This window comes from Salvia hispanica, chromosome 5 (assembly GCF_023119035.1).
Source record: "Salvia hispanica cultivar TCC Black 2014 chromosome 5, UniMelb_Shisp_WGS_1.0, whole genome shotgun sequence".
Classification (NCBI taxonomy): Eukaryota; Viridiplantae; Streptophyta; class Magnoliopsida; order Lamiales; family Lamiaceae; genus Salvia; species Salvia hispanica.
Window position 1 is genome coordinate 26,328,565 of NC_062969.1, and position 17,990 is coordinate 26,346,554.

The 17,990-nt window shown below is 32.9% G+C and overlaps 3 protein-coding genes across 4 annotated transcripts; all 3 read left to right on the forward strand.

The window, feature by feature from the left end:
- Window positions 1-1,689: 1,689 nt before the first annotated feature.
- LOC125186266 (hydrophobic protein RCI2A-like) lies at window positions 1,690-1,953 on the forward strand. The gene is made up of 2 exons (XM_048082621.1): window positions 1,690-1,768; window positions 1,868-1,953. Exons 1-2 carry the CDS (start codon window positions 1,690-1,692, stop codon window positions 1,951-1,953), a joined length of 165 nt encoding a protein of 54 aa, XP_047938578.1.
- A 7,137-nt stretch (window positions 1,954-9,090) lies between these two features.
- LOC125188826 (CDPK-related protein kinase-like) lies at window positions 9,091-12,656 on the forward strand. The gene is made up of 11 exons (XM_048085886.1): window positions 9,091-9,896; window positions 10,172-10,302; window positions 10,429-10,470; window positions 10,552-10,660; window positions 10,849-10,927; window positions 11,005-11,301; window positions 11,390-11,502; window positions 11,585-11,692; window positions 11,768-11,830; window positions 11,922-12,089; window positions 12,187-12,656. The coding sequence occupies exons 1-11, from the start codon at window positions 9,309-9,311 to the stop codon at window positions 12,325-12,327; spliced, it is 1,839 nt and encodes a 612-aa protein (XP_047941843.1). The 5' UTR covers window positions 9,091-9,308; the 3' UTR covers window positions 12,328-12,656.
- A 763-nt stretch (window positions 12,657-13,419) lies between these two features.
- On the forward strand, window positions 13,420-16,594 carry LOC125188963 (BTB/POZ domain-containing protein At3g50780-like). Of its 2 annotated transcripts, XM_048086095.1 has the most exons (3): window positions 13,423-13,676; window positions 14,200-14,812; window positions 15,432-16,594. In XM_048086095.1, exons 2-3 carry the CDS (start codon window positions 14,402-14,404, stop codon window positions 16,416-16,418), a joined length of 1,398 nt encoding a protein of 465 aa, XP_047942052.1. In that variant the 5' UTR covers window positions 13,423-13,676; window positions 14,200-14,401; the 3' UTR covers window positions 16,419-16,594. The 2 variants fall into 2 exon arrangements, with proteins under 2 accessions (XP_047942051.1, XP_047942052.1); XM_048086094.1 differs by having other exon boundaries at window positions 13,420-14,812.
- Window positions 16,595-17,990: the final 1,396 nt, after the last annotated feature.

Genomic DNA, 17,990 nt, shown 5'->3' on the forward strand with positions numbered 1-17,990 from the left:
CAATTTGTGTATGTTGTATGATTTGTTGATTTTTACAACAATTGCTCACCCAATCACATAATTAAGGGTGCGGTGTGGATAATTGGTGACAGAAATATAGTATAAGTAGTAGATATAAAACAGAGAGTATGTTACTAGATGATATGATGAAGGATAGGAGAAGAGCTAGTGAAAGGAATGAATAAGATAGAAAAGGTTTCAACTTTCAACAATGAATTGATGAGGTTCGCCACTTGCATTATTGCAATTTGCTAACGTCTTTATTACAACTAACACAAAAATGGGGTTAAAATATTTATGGGACAAAGATTTTTATGTGCCTGCCATATATCTTCTACGAGTAGTAATTTTCTTTCCTATTTCTTTTTTTTTCCCTCGTGGGTGGGGATGTTCCACTCCTAGGAATTTTACTACTCCTACTATTAATTTTAATTAATAAATTAAAAATAGTACTCTAGTAGAAGTAGTATAATTTTAATTGCTACACCCTACATAATACTTAGTACCACCTCATTTCTGATTTTTCTTTATCGCAAATATTTTAAAAAAAAATCAAATTTCATGTATTTACATTCAAAATAAAGTTTTGGATAAAAGAGAGTATGTATTAAACGAAAAAATAACCCTATTCAATTTAAAATAGATAAATCTAAGCTAATTATATACTACTAAAATTTAAGAGGTTTTTTTAGCTCATATCATACTTAATAAATTAAATCAATAAATATATATTAAATTACTAAATACTCCATATTTGAAATTAACATAACTCAAGAGAATGTTATGGGTATATCAAAAGGTAGAAGAATATATATAACACATTTGATTATCAAAAGAATATCATGTCCTCGTAAGTGTTCATGTATATTGTGCCTAGCTATTCCGAGTTCTATACACCCCACATACAATAAGCCCCCTCCGAATCTAATTTTGTTAGTTTTTATGTTTAAAGTAGAAAAAAATATAACTTGTGAGAATTATAAGGTACATTTACTTATAGTGTGCAAATGGTTGTGTTTGGGATTGGAATTTTATGGAATTGAATTAGATGTTATACTATTTTAATTCAATTTAAAATTTTTTGTTCCATCGAATCACGTTATTGTAATAAAATTGTATTCTAATTCTAAATTTAATTTTTAGTTATTTATTTATGTGCATTATGTATTTCTAGATTAATTTTCAATAGATTTTGAGTTGTTTGTATGAGTTTAAGTGTTCTACTACATTGTTGTGTTTGTGTGTGTGCAATATGTATTTCAGAGGTATAAGGAATTCTAAATAGTACTCCTAGTATTTCTATTTACTTTGGAAGACTGGAAATTATAATTTAATTCCATATCTAAATATTTTTATAGTAATCTATACAATATATAAAAGGACAGTTTTGGAGAAATTTACAAAATTGCCATTTAATTTAAAAAATTATATTAAATTAAATATATATAATTTAAAGACTATTAAATGTGTGATTAAGTGGAGGGAGTGGAGGTTTTATATAGTTATATGTAATTAAGTGGGAGGCTCTTATACGGATGTTGCGGTTTAAAAAAAGGTCGCATGAGGAATCTTTAAACCCATTAGTAACTTCCTCCCCATTCTCACTTATCTTCTAAAATTTCTACATTTCTATCTTCTTCTTCTTGGAAATAAAAAAAAAAGAGAGAGAGAGAGAGAGAGAGAAGAAAAATGGGAACAACAACTTTTATCGACATTATCGTGGCCATTCTTCTTCCTCCATTAGGTGTTTTCCTCAAGTTTAGCTGTGGGGTACTTCTATTTCTCTTTCTAATTAATTTTCTATTCTTTAATTTGATAGTATACAATTACTACTATATTTATACTATTTGATTTTGATGAAATTAACGGGTTGAGTTTTGGATTTGCTTCTTATTGACGCTTTTTGGTTACATTACTGGAATCATTTATGCTATATATATTCTCACTCAGTAGACATATTCACCTCCCTCTCCCATTCTAAGATAAATAAATACTTTTATTCTCTATTTGTCACTTTGATTAATGTTAATTAAATACTTTTATTCTCTATTTGTCACTTTGATTAATGTTAATTTGTAATCACTATAGCTTTATCTTCTTGATTTGAATGGCTAGGGAAGCCTCCACAAAATGGAATAAAATTGACAAGAATAAAATTATTTTTTGTCCTTTCATCGAATGCATGGGATGTGAATTGTTCGATTGTGTATTTTCATGGGACTCATACATCTTATGCTTTGCTCTACGGATGATCGCTTTAATACATATTGATTATTGATTTTGTGCATTGCAAATTGATTTTGTTCTTTATTTTATTGTAGTTTTAGGTGAGGCAAACGACTTATTTTACCTACGAATTCTGTTGAAGAGTGACGAATTGATGAGATTGATTTTAATTTTAAAGTTAATATGGTGTATAAAGAAGTTTTATAAATGATGAGTAATTATCCATTGTGTTTAATTCTTTATTGTGATAGATCTTTATCTTCCTAGTCCAAGATTTAATGTTTACACATTATATTATGTGATTTGTTTCAAATTTATTATTCTTCAATGTTGATTTGTACAAATTTTTTATTCTCATATAACTAAAATTGTTACTCATATTGTTCATAATTAATTTGAAAATTTAAAATTCATAATTAATTTGAAAATTTAAAATTAATATTTTAAAAATAGATTAATCTGTGTATAGCACAGGCGTGATACTAGTATATTTAAAATTTAAGACTTCAATTTCAAATCCACGTTCTCATTCTTTATGATACCAAACGAAACTTAAGTTTTTATTCTGAATAAGTGTACAATCTATTCAAATAATTTTTCATTATACTCAAAATATTGCATCTTAAAATCCTAGCATTTTCTTCCAAATTGTTTTTTAGAGTGAGTTAGGGTGTCTTATTTTTCTTCTAAATTTAGAAAATAGATCATTTGCGGCCTCTCGGCTGAAATTCTGGCTCTCTATTTAGAAATGTGGTTAAATAAAAACATTTTTATTCGAGGAATTTTAGAACTGTTAGAAGTAAGAATTAACTAAAATTTGTGCAGTTCTTGTAAATTATATGCATATATGCAATGTACAAATTATATCATGAATTCACGTTATTTATTAGTATGGACTATAAGCGCATTAACTTATAATAATTTTACCACAGATCTCAAATATATATTTATAGAGAAAAGTTGAATTTAAACATGATCATCAATTAAGATCAAATATCAATTTTACTACTATTTTAATATCAAATTGGGTTAATAATACATGACAACCAAATTTAATTACTAATTAGTAATTATAATAGCTAGTCAAAGACTCAAAATTAATGTCATTCTGATCTAGCTAGATCGCATTTGACCTAATTATCGTAATTTGCATGGGGAAATATAATAAATATGTATCTTTTTTAAAATGTAAAATAGTGAAGTAAATAAAATATTACGAATTTACGATGATATTAATTTAACGTTATAATGATGTTATAGTTTATGATTAAGTAATTGTACTGTTTCTGAGTGGGAGTAATATAAATTAACTTCATGTTTTAAAATATAATAAGTATATTCTATACTTGTTTTAAAAACAATGGACGATACCGACTTATTTATAAAAAAATTATTTTTGCTTTCAAATTTATGTGACGTTCTTTAATGTGATACTCTCATTTGAAAAATTCCAACTTCCCTAGCTGTTCAGTCACTATTTTCAAATCATCATAAGCTGTATAATAACTGACAACCATAATAAATTTAACATTTAAATATTACACCACCAATTAGTAAGCCACGTAATTGTAAGTGAAATTAATACTATAAAATATTAAATGCGATAGGGCAACGTCTCTAATTTTACCAAATTCGTTTCGGAGTTATCCCTTTTTATTTTTTTATTTGGAACACATCCAATTTTACTGACGTACTATCAATATGGACATGGAATTTAAATTACGCAGCTGATGTAAATCGTCGGCTGAAACACCGTCACGCTGTATGTCCTATTTCTGCTTTATTTCGTCCAATTTTGACTATAGTTTGAACATATTGCACATCTATACATATTATATTTGAATAATATTTTATAATTGATAGAAAGATTATTGATATTCTGTGGTTGGATCGACAAGATTTGATTTGCCACCCCAATGTGATTGTTGCGTACAAATCAATGTAGGATTATTTTAATTCATGCATCAACTACTCATGCATATAAAATATCTGTACCTTTGATGCCATAGCGAAACAAAAATATAATTAATGATACAACTTACAAGTCTTCGAAAATGAAATAAGACAAGAAAATGGGCTTGTACATGTACTTGCTGCGGACATAAGAGACAAAATAATTAGATTTTCACAAAATTTATTTGTGTCTTCTAAATGTGAGTTGAATTAGGGATAAATTGGATAATTGTCGAATAAATATAATTTTAATCACATTCAATAATTCGATACAGTACATCATTTGTAAGACTTCAGTATAATATACTCCCTTCGTTCCATAGTAATGAAGACATTTCATTTTGCGCATTCGTTTTGAAAAAATAATTATAAGTAGTTAAAGTGGAGAAAAAGTAAAGTAAGAGAAAGAATAATGTAAAGAAGAGTCTTATCTATAATATTCTTTCTCTTACTTTACTTTTTCTCCATTTTAACTATTTATAATTATTTTTTAAAAACGAGTGCGCAAAATAAAATGTCTCTATTCCTATGAAACGGAGGGAGTATATATATATATATATATATATATATATATATATATAGGGGTGCGATCATATCATAACTCATATTTATGTGATAACCTAATAACCCTATCATTTTATGGGTCAAAAGTATCATTTTTACTAAAAATGATATTTATACACGATAAAATGATATTTTTTCAGCATGCATAAAATGATACTTTTATTCCATAAAATGATATTCTGTTCCATAAAATGATATTTTTCATCCATAAAATGGGGTTATTATGTTATCACCATATTTATGGGTTATGATATAATCACATCCCTATATATATATATATATATATATACCACTAGGTTTTGATTAGTCATAAATTTAACATCTACGAGTACTATATTTTGTTTAAAAGTCTATTTCTAAAACGATGTGGTTTATGCGCGCATAGAAAGATGATACTGGTGTTAAAATATTTAATATATGTAGAAATTACAAAATGTTTAAAAGGAGCAAATTACATTAATTATAACCTAATATTCATATGTTAGGGGTACTTGTTTTAGAGTATAGTAAGTATGTTTTTATTTTTAAAAAGAAACAACTCAAACCACTCTAGAGTGTAGTGATCTATGTCAATCCAACCCATAATATGTGAGTCGATCTGAATAGTCTGATAAAATTAGCGAGTTAGGACTGTAATTTCGCAAGCCGAATACAAAACGTGCTAAACGGGTTAGCCCATTAGGGTTGACGAGTTAAACGAGTTGGCTCGAACGGGTTGCGGTCAGCCCAACGGATTGTAGTTTTTAATTGAAAAAAATATTAATTTTTGGGTTTTTCTTGTACTTTTGGAATTCATATGCCACAATTTGCCTGTCATTTTCAATTTCCATTTCACACCTTTTCACTATGTTCCACGCTACCAACTTTCAAGGTCTACATTGACACATTCTTACGTCGTCCCATTATCTGCCACAACCAGTTTACCACCACCAAAGCCAATCAAAACAAAATTGCGAATTATTCCATCAAAATCTCAATATATTTATCGTTTTAATAGTGATTCATCTAAGATATGATTTCTAAGTTTCGTAAAGAATTGATTATGATCAATGCCAAAATAATGACACAAACAGAAACTTTAATTTAAATTGATTTCTTTTATTTTGATTTATATTTGTTTAAGTTGTTGGTAATCAAGATGAAAGACGCAACTCTAACGTGGAGGAGTATTTCAGAAAAGTTATGAAAATCTGAAAATTTTATATGATTCTATAACTAAAAAAATAAAATATCTAATATTCAAAATCATTTTACAGAGGTATATTTTGACCTCAAGAGATTGTTTTCGAAAGCTTTTTAGCCCGAATAGCCCGATGGGTTAGCCGAAACCCAGTGAATTAGGGTTAGGATTGAAAAATTATAACAAAAAAAATTCATAACCAGAATAGCCCACATCCAAATAGCCTGACAGTTCGAATGGGTTGACCCAGTTGACATCCCTACTAGAAAGGATGAGTGGAAGGAAACAAAATCCAGTAGAAAAAAAACCGCATAAGAAACAATCTAGAAGAGATTAAGTAAGAGGTGCACCCTCCAAATAAAAAATTAACAAAAAAGTCAATTTTCAGCAAATACCACATTAAAAATTAATTGTTACAATTATTTATATCAAACTCAAATTAATAAAAATTATATATTTATTTATTTAAAAAAAAAATCAATCATACCCCTACTTTATATTTGATATTGATTACACATTAACTTCACAGCGCGGTGCCGAACATAAAATAAAATAACATAATAAGAATTGGTTATTAATGTATTTATATATTAAATGTATTGTTTATTGGATACAAAACTACATAACTTGAGAATTAAAATACATCAAATATACTACACTTACATTTAAACTTAAATTAGAACATATTTAATAATATCACATTACGAACATATCAGAATACAGACATAAAATTGCTTAATTTTAGGATTCATAAATTTATATATTGGTCATACAAATGATTGCATTTTTAAAAATCAAAAGGTAAGTAATGGATTAAAATAAACGAGAGATGAAAATAAAAAATTATCTATGAAATTAAAATAATTATGCATGATCCGAAAGATCATGCATATTTCCAAGATGAGAAAGAAACATTTAAAAAAATATTTCAACAGCAAGATCAACCAAATTACGGAGTACTATACAACTAATTAATACATATTCTTCATATTTTCATAATATTAGAGAATCTGGTTCTAATTTACCAAATTATTTGATTGAGTTTTTCCTTTTTGTTATTGTAACTTTGTTGTTTGTATTTTATTTCGATTTTTATGTATTTGAAATAAGATGTTTATTGGTTGGATTTTGTGTTATGGTGACTGGCGGAGGAGTAAAAATTCTATGGTCCTTCCAAATCATGATGCATAATGATTTGGTGTGCCTCACCAATACCTTTTTGACAACGAAACACATGCCATATCACTTGGACATAAATTTGGCAACTTTATATTATCTAAAGGGTTTTTGGCTTTTTAAACCAAAACCTTTCCCCGAATTCCGGTTTTTCCCATGAACTATGAGATTTGTTTTTAAAACCACGAACTTTCATTTCGTTGGGATTTTTTCCGGGCGGGTCAACGACGAAACCCGGGTTGTCTACATGTCAATTTTAATCTTATTTGTCACTAAATTGATTACTTGGATCCTATTTGGCATAATAATACATACAGTCACAATTATTACATAACAAATGACAACTTTTGAATAAACAAAACACAACTTTAACATTTTGAATTATGCTATTCGAGTCGGAAATGTGCTATTCGGGTCGGGTTGGGAAAATCCTAACGAAATGAAAGTTCGTGGTTTTAAAAACAAATCTCATAGTTCATGGAAAAAACCGGAATTCGGGGAAAGGTTTTGATTTAAAAAGCCAAAAACCCTTATCTAAATTTGAAGACATCCATTTAATTATTTTATGGAAAGTGAAATAGTATTACATATAAAATAGTAAGAGAGAATTGAAAAAAGTAAGAAAGAAGGAGAAAAAGTAAATGAGAAGTAGTGTTAGTGGAATGATGTGTAGGGTTATTATTTGTTGAAAACTTTTCATAAATGTGTTCTATTTTTTGTGGACGGCCAAAAATGATAATTGTGCTCTATTTCTTATGAACGGAGGAAATAAAATAGAAGAAACGAAATGTTGCTTTTTGCCATGTAAAAAAATGTTTAACTTATAATGGAACGCCACCAAAAGAAATATTATAATACAGTTTTGTTATAATATTGAGTACTCTAAGTCTATACAAATAATCTTGTTAATAGAAGACACGTATTCTAATACAAAATTAATGAAAAATAATTAAAGTAATTGAAGCAATAATAGTGACTCATTATAAATGGACTAATTTTGCGGACATAGTAAAATAAAACTTTTTTTTTGGACGATAGAATAAGTTTCTCTAGCATTTGTTCATTGTTATAGTAGTAATATTTTTTGTTAATTGTTATATTATACTTAATTTTAAATATAGACATATTATAATCTTATTTAATACATACATACCAACTGATTTTATATACGTATAATTTCAAATTTGAGGACCCTTGTTATGATTGGAATATGAATTCATAATGCAAGTCAAACTAAATAAAATTTTCTTTGATTTCCTGGTCACGCAATTGTTTTTTTTTTAAATACAAAACACAAACTAAACTAAACACAAAAGACAAAATGAAATATTTTTAAATAAAATTAATAAAAGTTAATACTACCTTCACATTTGTCATGTTATCGAATTTGAAGTTTATCCAAATGTTTAAAAAACAGGTCTCAATTATACATAATTATATGTAGAAATAGGTAATTTTGCTTATTATTCACTGTGAATTACACGTCTCTTTATAGACAAAGAAAAACTTATACTCCATGCAAGATAAATTCTAATTTGGAAATCATATTTTGTAATTATGGCTACTGCTGATCTGATGTGATTTTTTTCTTGAATTGTAGAATTATTTTGATTTCTTTCCAACATTATATACATCTAATAGGAGTATTCAGTTAATCCCTTTTGGGGTTTCAAACTATTGCGGGAGAAAATACGCAGTAAAAAACAAAAAGAAATATCTTGATAATCCAAAAGAAACAAATCATACAAATTAATCAAGAAATTCCTTCGTCACCCATCCCAAAATATCATTTAAAATCCACTTGTTTCCAAGTAAAAAAAAAAGAAAACAAATTCTATTTCTCACTTGTTAAATAAAAAACCCAACACATCATGCCACGTGGATCTCAACTGTACACCCTGGACCACTGTGCCCTACATTCATTATCGTTAATTATATTTCCAGAATTCGATTTCTTTTTTTCAAATTTTCAGTTTTGATATTCGATTTTTCCTTTATACTCCAAAGCACCCATCGTCGTTTACTTTTTATCACCTTCTCCGCAGATCCCTCTCTCTCACTTGCTTCACTTTCTTCTTTCCTACAGATTCAAAGCTGCAACCCCTTTATGAAAATGTGTTCAAATCTTTGAACTTTCAAACAAGGTTTTCAGCTAATAAAAGAGAGAGAGAAATTAAAAAAAGTTGAGATTTTGGGTGTATAAACGGAAATGGGAGTCTGCACTTCTAGACCCAAACCCTCTCAAGAGCTCAATTGCCATTCATCAGGTGAAATTGGTGATAATTACGCCCCGAATCAGAATAACGGTGAGCACCAAGTTCCGGCGAAGAACAGCCGCGAGAATGGGAGGACTTCTGGAAGCTTCGAGAAGAAGAAGAGCGAGGAAAAAGGCGAAGCAGGAAAAAAGTCTCCCTTTTTCCCCTTCTACAGCCCGAGCCCGGCTCATTACCTCTTCTCCAAGAAGTCTCCAGCGAGATCTCCGGCGCCGGGGAGCGGCACGCCGAGGAGGTTTTTCAAGAGGCCGTTTCCGCCGCCGTCTCCGGCGAAGCACATCAAGGCCGTGTTGGCGCGGCGGCACGGCTCGGTGAAGCCGAATGAGGCGGCGATACCGGAGGGGAAGGAGGTGGAAGGGGCGGGTTTGGATAAAAGCTTCGGCTTTTCGAAGAATTTCTACAGCAAATATGAGGTTGGGGAAGAAGTTGGGCGAGGGCATTTTGGGTTTACTTGTAAGGCCAAGTTCAAGAAGGGGGAGCTCAAGGGCCAGGAGGTTGCTGTTAAGTTCATACCTAAAGCCAAGGTGAGGAACTCCCCTCTCTCTCTCCAATTTTGGTGATCTCATGTTTCTTTAATCGTGGTGGGATTTTGTTTTGTGGAGATCTGTTCTATTCAGAAAGGAGGTTGATTTTGTAAAATGTTTTTGAATTTAGTATCTCTAAGAATATGAGGTCTGGAATTGGCTAATTTTGTTGTTAGTTTTATGGAGATGAAAGATATATGTCCAGAACTCCAGATCTTGCTTGCCGTTTTTTTGATAGTGTTTCTAATGCGTTTTTGTGTGATGTGTGTTGCTAGATGACTACTGCTATAGCCATTGAAGATGTGAGGAAGGAAGTGAAGATATTAAGAGCATTGACAGGTCACAACAATCTCATCCAGTTTTATGATGCTTATGAAGATCATGACAATGTTTATGTAGTCATGGAGTAAGTTCTTGCTTGCCTCTGATTCTCTTTTGAATTGACTCGATCCGACTCCATTTTCGCTTATAAAGTATAGATATTAGCATGATCTTGAGTTTCTAACCCTTTGATTTTGACTTCATTCTTCAGGTTATGTGAAGGAGGCGAACTTTTGGATAAAATACTTTCGAGGTATCAATTTGTATGATTTTACTTCGTTTTGTTTTGAGAGGGCGATATCCTTTAACTTGGATATGTTTCGTAATCTTTCAGGGGTGGCAAGTATACAGAAGAAGACGCGAAATTGGTGATGATACAAATACTGAATGTTGTTTCGTTCTGCCATCTCCAGGGTGTGGTACATCGGGATCTTAAACCTGAGGTAGGAGCTTCTAGTCTTCTATTTCGTGGCTTGAGTTACAAACAGTTTATTAGAAACCTAAGTCACCTTGTCTCGTGTTGTTATAACGTGTCAGAAAATAGTTGGATCTTAGTGTTGTGTTTTAGCATGTTAGATTTGTTAATGCTATTTAAGCAGTATAATCTAACTGTTGCTTGCCTCTTGTTCAGAATTTCTTGTTTACAACCAAAGAAGAAGACTCAACATTGAAGGCCATTGATTTTGGATTATCAGATTTTGTAAAACCAGGTTTGTCCCATTTGTTTCTCTCATAAAATATAATGGAAATGACGATTGATAAATTGACATTGATTCATTCTTTGTAGATGAAAGGCTTAACGATATCGTTGGCAGTGCATATTACGTAGCGCCTGAAGTTTTACATAGGGCATACAGTACTGAGGCCGATGTTTGGAGCATTGGCGTTATAGGATATATATTGTTATGTGGGAGCCGGCCATTTTGGGCTCGAACTGAATCTGGCATCTTTCGAGCCGTTGTTAAAGCTGAACCAACTTATGAGGAACAACCTTGGCCAATTTTGTCCTCTGAGGCCAAAGATTTTGTCAAGCGTTTGCTTAATAAGGATCCCAGGAAACGGATGAGTGCAGCTCAAGCCATGTGTGAGTGTCCAATGCTAGTAACACTTAACTACCGCTGTGAATGACAAAAGAAACTTATTTACTTACAAATACAAGTTATCTATTTCAGGTCATCCGTGGCTCAGAAATACCAGTAACATAAAAGCGCCATTGGATATATTGATATTTAAGCTCATGAAATCGTATATGCGATCATCTCCCCTAAGAAAAGCTGCACTACGGGTGGGTGAAGTGTATATTCCTTCGATTTCTGTGTTAACTTTCTTGTTGTTGTTCCATAATTTCCGTTCATCGATCTCTGCAGGCTTTATCGAAAACACTGACAGCTGACGAACTCTTCTACCTGAGGGAGCAGTTTGCACTGCTCGAGCCAAACAAAAACGGCACCATATGTTTAGATAATATCAAAATGGTTGGTAATCATGTCTCGTTCTTGCTATTGTCTTTTAGAATCAAAACTCGGTCTTACTATCTGTAATATCCGCAGGCCTTGAAGAAAAATGCAACTGATGCCATGAACGAATCCCACATCTTCGATTTTCTTGCTTCGGTGAGGCTTGGGATAAGACTGTGTCCTGAATTGTCAATCAACTATAACTTGCTGTAACACACACACTTTACCTTTTTTGTATATGCAACAGCTAAATGCACTTCAATATAGAAGAATGGATTTCGAAGAATTCTGTGCTGCTACTTTGAGTGTGTATCAGCTGGAAGCTCTGGACAGATGGGAGCAACACGCACGTTGTGCTTACGAGCTCTTCGACAAAGATGGCAACAGGACTATCATGATCGAGGAACTAGCTTCGGTAACACATACTCCTACATACAATCTTCTAGCCCTCCTTATTTTCGTATGGAGGTTGGATGGAAACTGAAAGAAAACTCGATGAATTGTCGTTTCAGGAACTCGGGCTTAGCCCTTCGGTCCCTGTTCATGCTGTTCTTCACGACTGGATCAGACACACCGATGGGAAGCTCAGTTTCCTCGGATTCGTGAAGCTGTTGCACGGCGTGTCCAGCCGGGCTCTGGCGAAACCTCATTAGGATGATATTCTACATAGAGCATGAAAGATCTGGCAACAGAATTCAAGAAAAGAAGTTCTGCAGCCAGTGTAAAGCCATAGTTAATTTTGAGAGCAGGCTGAAGTGGACATTCATAGCACACCCATTTCGTCTGACATACGACGCTGCCTGACATAACCTTCCTTGTATCTTCTTCCACCATCTAATCTATTCATTCTCCTTTTTCTTTTTTATTTTCAACAATATTATTTAATGGAAAATTAATGTGAAACACGAACCTATGTACAGAATTGTTCATGCGTGGAGTTGTTGAAGTTCAAATATATATTTGCTTGTTCAATCAAGCCAAATGAGATGAGTATTTTCCTATTCAATTCACCAATCCAAGACAAACAATCTATGTTACACTAGCGTGGATCTAGAATAGAACAAGGGGGTAAAAGTGTATCCCCAAAACATTGAAATAAGATTAACTATGATGTTGTAGATTCGGTCAAGGCAGTGGCTGTTTGATGTCGCAGTTCCAACGACTGTTGACATTGCAACAAAATGTTCACCTTTTAATGATCCTAAATAGGTACTTGATGAAGGCCTTGCTTTTAGTACTTTTATATATTTAACTATTGAAAATTAATCACAAATTTCAAACTAAATACCTAAGAGCATCCACAATGGCGGCTAGCGCTCGATACGAAAATTTCAAATTAAGAATATGACTAGAGGAAACAATTCAAAACAGTTAAAAAATTTGTTTGAGAGCCTCACCATGGATCTCATTCACCTTTATTTTCTAAAGAAATTTCGAAGGCAAGGCCATCTCCGGCCCTATTGCAAAACACAAATTGCAATATTCAATTAGATATATGGAGTAATATTTTACTAACCCAACATTAACAGAGTACAAATGTAAATAAAATTATCTCTTAAGTCCATATCTCAACCACAAAATTTCATTTTTTATACTAACAAGTGTACAAAATTACACGAATCGAAAATAAACATTAGAAAATAAACTTGTGGCAGTCTGTAACGAAAACACTAGAGTATTGCAACGCAGGAGACATGATGAGATATATGCAGACCCACAAAAAAGAGTAATCCAAATTTCCAATCAACAAAGCATCCATAGTAGCAACAGTTAGAGAAATATCCCTCTTATTCAGTCATGTCATGTGGCTTCTTTAACAATACCCAGAATTTTTTAATCTTAAAGAAAGATTAGTTTGGCCCTCATCATCATTCCACTCTGTTTAACTCGCTTTTCTTAAAGCGGTTCCCTTGATGCTTGACATCGAAGCTCCCTTCAATCATCTGTCAAAGCTCATATATTAGAGAGAGAGAGAGAGAGAGAGAGAGTAAAAGAGACTCTGGTGAGTTTCAATGTTTTTGTTGTTTTCGTATGGTTTCAGGGAACTTCTTGAAGATTGGTGCCTGAAAAATTCAATCTTTATGCTTCCATTGTTGTGTAGTGGAGCCATAAATTGAAGGGTTCTTGTTGATTTCCCCTTCTCAGATTTTTTGTTTTAATTTTGCGTGGGCTGTGTTGACATTATTAGTAAATGCAGTTTAAGAATATTGTGGTTAGTTGTGTTTTGCTTCGTTCTTCACAAAGGGGGTAGATATTATAGATTTTGCAGTTATTACAATTGAGTTGGTTAAAATTCTATGGGCCCTTTTGCTTATTTCTTGGCCATTTTGATTGGAAATGGAGGTCAATCAAGTTGGGATTTTTGATGTAGGGTTTTTTCTTTAACTGTAAATTCGATATTGAGGAGATCTGTTAGGTTGGTGGTGAAGCATTTCATTCATTAATTTGATGTTTAATAGTATTGACTTTACTGGAAAAAATTGTGGTTAAATCTTGTTGAGTATGGCTGAAATTAAGTTTCCTAGGCTAGAGCAGGGCCAAACCAAAATCAAGAGTGTTCCAATTGCTGTAACTCCAGAGGGATTTTGGTGTTGCCCTTCACCCACTGTGTTTCAAAAGACAGTAAGGACTCAAAATCCATTAAACAAGCCCAAACCATCTCCTCCCAACCAAACAGCTTCATCTCAGAAGAAGCAAACCTCTGTCAATGAGAAGAAGGCAAGTTGTATGGCGCCTAGAGCCAATGTTGTTTGTGATGTGCAAACAACCCATGCTTCAGATGCACTTGCTGCAAATGCTTCACTGGCAAGCGAGAAGGCGCCTCGCTCTAGGCCTGAGAATGCGCCAAGGAAAGTGACAATCGAGTTTGGTGAGCCCGGAACGAGTGATCTCAAGGTGATTTTGCTTGGGAGGCAGGGAGTAGCTGTGAAGTTGAGTGTTCACAGGAGCGTACTAGTGGAACATAGCCGTTTCTTTGCCAGTAGAATATCAGGACAGCAGCTTGTTTTCCCATGTCTTGAGATTGATAACTGTGACGATGCTGAGATATATGTGGAAACTATTGGGCTCATGTACTGCAGAGACCTCAAACAACGCTTAATCAAGCAGAGTGTTTCACGTGTTCTACGCATTCTCAAGGTAGCTAACAGAACTATGCCTCGTGTTTTTTTGTTGATATAAGACTGGAGTTCTCAAATTCTGTGAGGTTTAATTCATTTTCCCTAATGAATATAGTAACTTGCTTTAGAATTGAATATGTTTGAATTAGGATAGTGCACCTGAGTAATTTTGCTTGTTTTGTGCAAGATTTTGCCATAACATTCTTGGTTTGCCGGTCTAAGCTGAATAATTTCTTAACATTACTAGGCTTGTTGTTCCATATGCGAAAAACAAATAGCGTTTTTGCTTGATGGGCCGCAGGCCGATAGGGATCATAGTTTAGGGTTGTGGCTCATACATACTCTTATGGAATAGAACTTCCCTAAAGATATCGTTTTGCTTCGTCCAATATTGGTTTCGCTGTAGATATCGTTCAGTAAGTTGAAGGTGACTTATGCAAACAACTTGACCAACTCTTTTCTGAAAGAAAGCATTGCTTTTCGAGCATCTTACTGTTTACAACGTATCTTACATCAAAATCAATCGTAGTGGGCTTTACAAAAGCTACTATCTTGTTCACTATCTTGTTGCTCTAATACTGTGAGCGTCTTTAAAATAATGTTATGATTCTGTTGTTAACTGATTTACTGGTTTATAGGTCAGCGAACAGCTTGGTTACACCACGTGCATCCGTTTTTGTTTGGAGTACTTGGAAGCTGTCCCTTGGGTGGGACAAGAGGAGGAAGACAAAGTGGTTTCTTTAGTTTCGCGTCTTGAAGGTGAGGGCATCGTTGCAAAGCCAGTACTAAAGCGAGTGTCTCCCGAAATCTCAACACCACCTAATGACACCCTCTCTCACATATTGGAGCTGGTGCTTAAAAGCAGAGAAGACAAGGGTAGGCGAGAAATGAAGTCCGTTGTGCTGAAGCTCCTTAAGGAAAACAATAGTCTCGCGAGCTCCTCCGCAGGGCCGTCTGACTTGTGCAACGATACTCTTTACAGCTCGTGCAGAAGCTCCTTAGATTCCTTACTGGCTGTATTCAAACAAGCTGCAGAACCTGATTTTCTTGACTGGGGTGTGGATAAGCGGGAGCCAGTGGTGAGGTCGATCTCTCTGGAGGCAGACAATATGTTGTGGCTGCTCGATATCTTAGCTGACAGGCAAGCAGCAGATGAGTTTGCCATAACGTGGGCGAATCAGCAAGAACTGGCCTCGCTTCACACTAGACTTCCAACGGTGTGTCGCCACCACGTTAGCATGATCAGTGCAAGGCTCTTTGTTGGGATAGGGAGAGGGGAACTCCTTCCATCCAAGGAGACTCGCCATCTGCTGCTGAAAACATGGCTGCAGCCGTTGATCAATGACTACAGCTGGTTGCAGCACGGGTGCAGGTCATTCGACAGGAAAGTAGTGGAGGAAGGAGTAGGCAGGACGATCCTAACACTCCCGTTGGAGGATCAGCAGAGCATCTTGCTCTGTTGGTTGGGAAGCTTTCTCAAGGGTGGGGATAGCTGCCCGAATCTTCAACGAGCCTTTGAGGTGTGGTGGAGGAGGACGTTCATCAGACCGTACGGAGAATCAGGGATTCTCGGGCAGCCGGAGAATTTAGATACAAGTTACTGTGTTGATGGTAAAGATTGTTGATTGAGGTCTAACAACAAGGCTGTATTGCTCAGTTTCCAACAAGGTAATTGTTGTATGCTTCATTTGTGTTGAAGGTGAAGAAGCCCAAGATCCAGTATTTGTAACAGTTGTAACATTTGTGCAATAATAAAAAGGAATATGTCTATGCTGGCATTTTGCCTCATGCTTTACTAAAACTTCTTAGTCTTTTAATTTTGTTTAAATTAATTTAAAATCACGTTTTGTAGTAGTGCGAATGAAGTCCAAAGTAGACATTGAAGTAAACTTATATGAATCTATGACAACTTACGTTCACTTCGAAGTGGGATTTATAAATTTTGTATGGTTCGTAAATTATTAGTACTATGCTATTCATTCCATAGATATACTCAATGGCCGATGCCTACCAAAATAGCGATTGAATTATTGGCCTTGCCTTCACTTTTGTTACACGATTTAACCTTTTTTAGGTGTAGCCATCAAATAGTAGAGCTAGTTTATTAACCAAACAACCATTATTTAATTATATAGTAATAATGCAAACTAACAGTAAGTGTTCGTTATAAATTGTTGAATAAGATATAGTGTTTGGGTTAGATATTTTTTCATGAATGAGCTTCTATTCTAGTTTGTTTGTTACTAGTAGTATTTAGAAGTAACTTTTAGCTTTGAAGAAAAAAAAATTCTGTTATTTGTGAGTGGGCTTCATTTTTGAGCATTTTCCATTATTTGTGTTTCGAAAAAAAATCATGACAAATAATTTTATATTCAAACACTATTCAAATACTCTCATTACCCAATAGATTTCCATCCACTTTTTTGTTTTTTATTTTTTCTTCTCTAATTTATTCAATTCTCATCTATAAATACTTCATTCTACTCATAATTTTTTCACACCAAAAAAATATTCTTATACTCAATTTTCTCTCTAAATTTTTGCATTTTTTTTACGGATGATATGCCAATTGCTAACATGTCGGATGTCTCCACGTTTCTGGCTACAATGGGCACCCCTGGATCTAGTATAATTATATAATTTGTTGGTGTCTCTAGGATTTGAATTATGTAATTTTTGATTTTAGGATTTTAATTATATAATTATTAATTAATTACATATTTAATTATGTAATTTTAATTAATTGTATAATTTAATTAGAATATATAATAAATAATTTGTAACAAGAAATATCTAATATAAAAAAGTGGGACTTATGAATAATTAAGGAAGTGGAATCATAAATTCTGATTGTATTTGAGTAGTGATTTAGAGACATAATGTCTCAAAGCCATAATACCCTTATGGCATTTTGACATAGATATATATTTTATAATGACTACTTTACCCAATATCATATTAAATGGATACAAATCTAATAAAGGAATATTAAATCAAATTAAATATCTTTATTTAAATGCATATTTATTGATTTGATTGGAGATAAGCTACAATCATGCTCGAAACTTTTTATATGTTTACATATCATTTTTTTCATGTTAATTTTATTACTATTTTATTTATTTAAAAATCATGAATTCGGATTATAAATTAGTTACTATAATGCATACTAAATTATTATTTAATAATAAAATAAT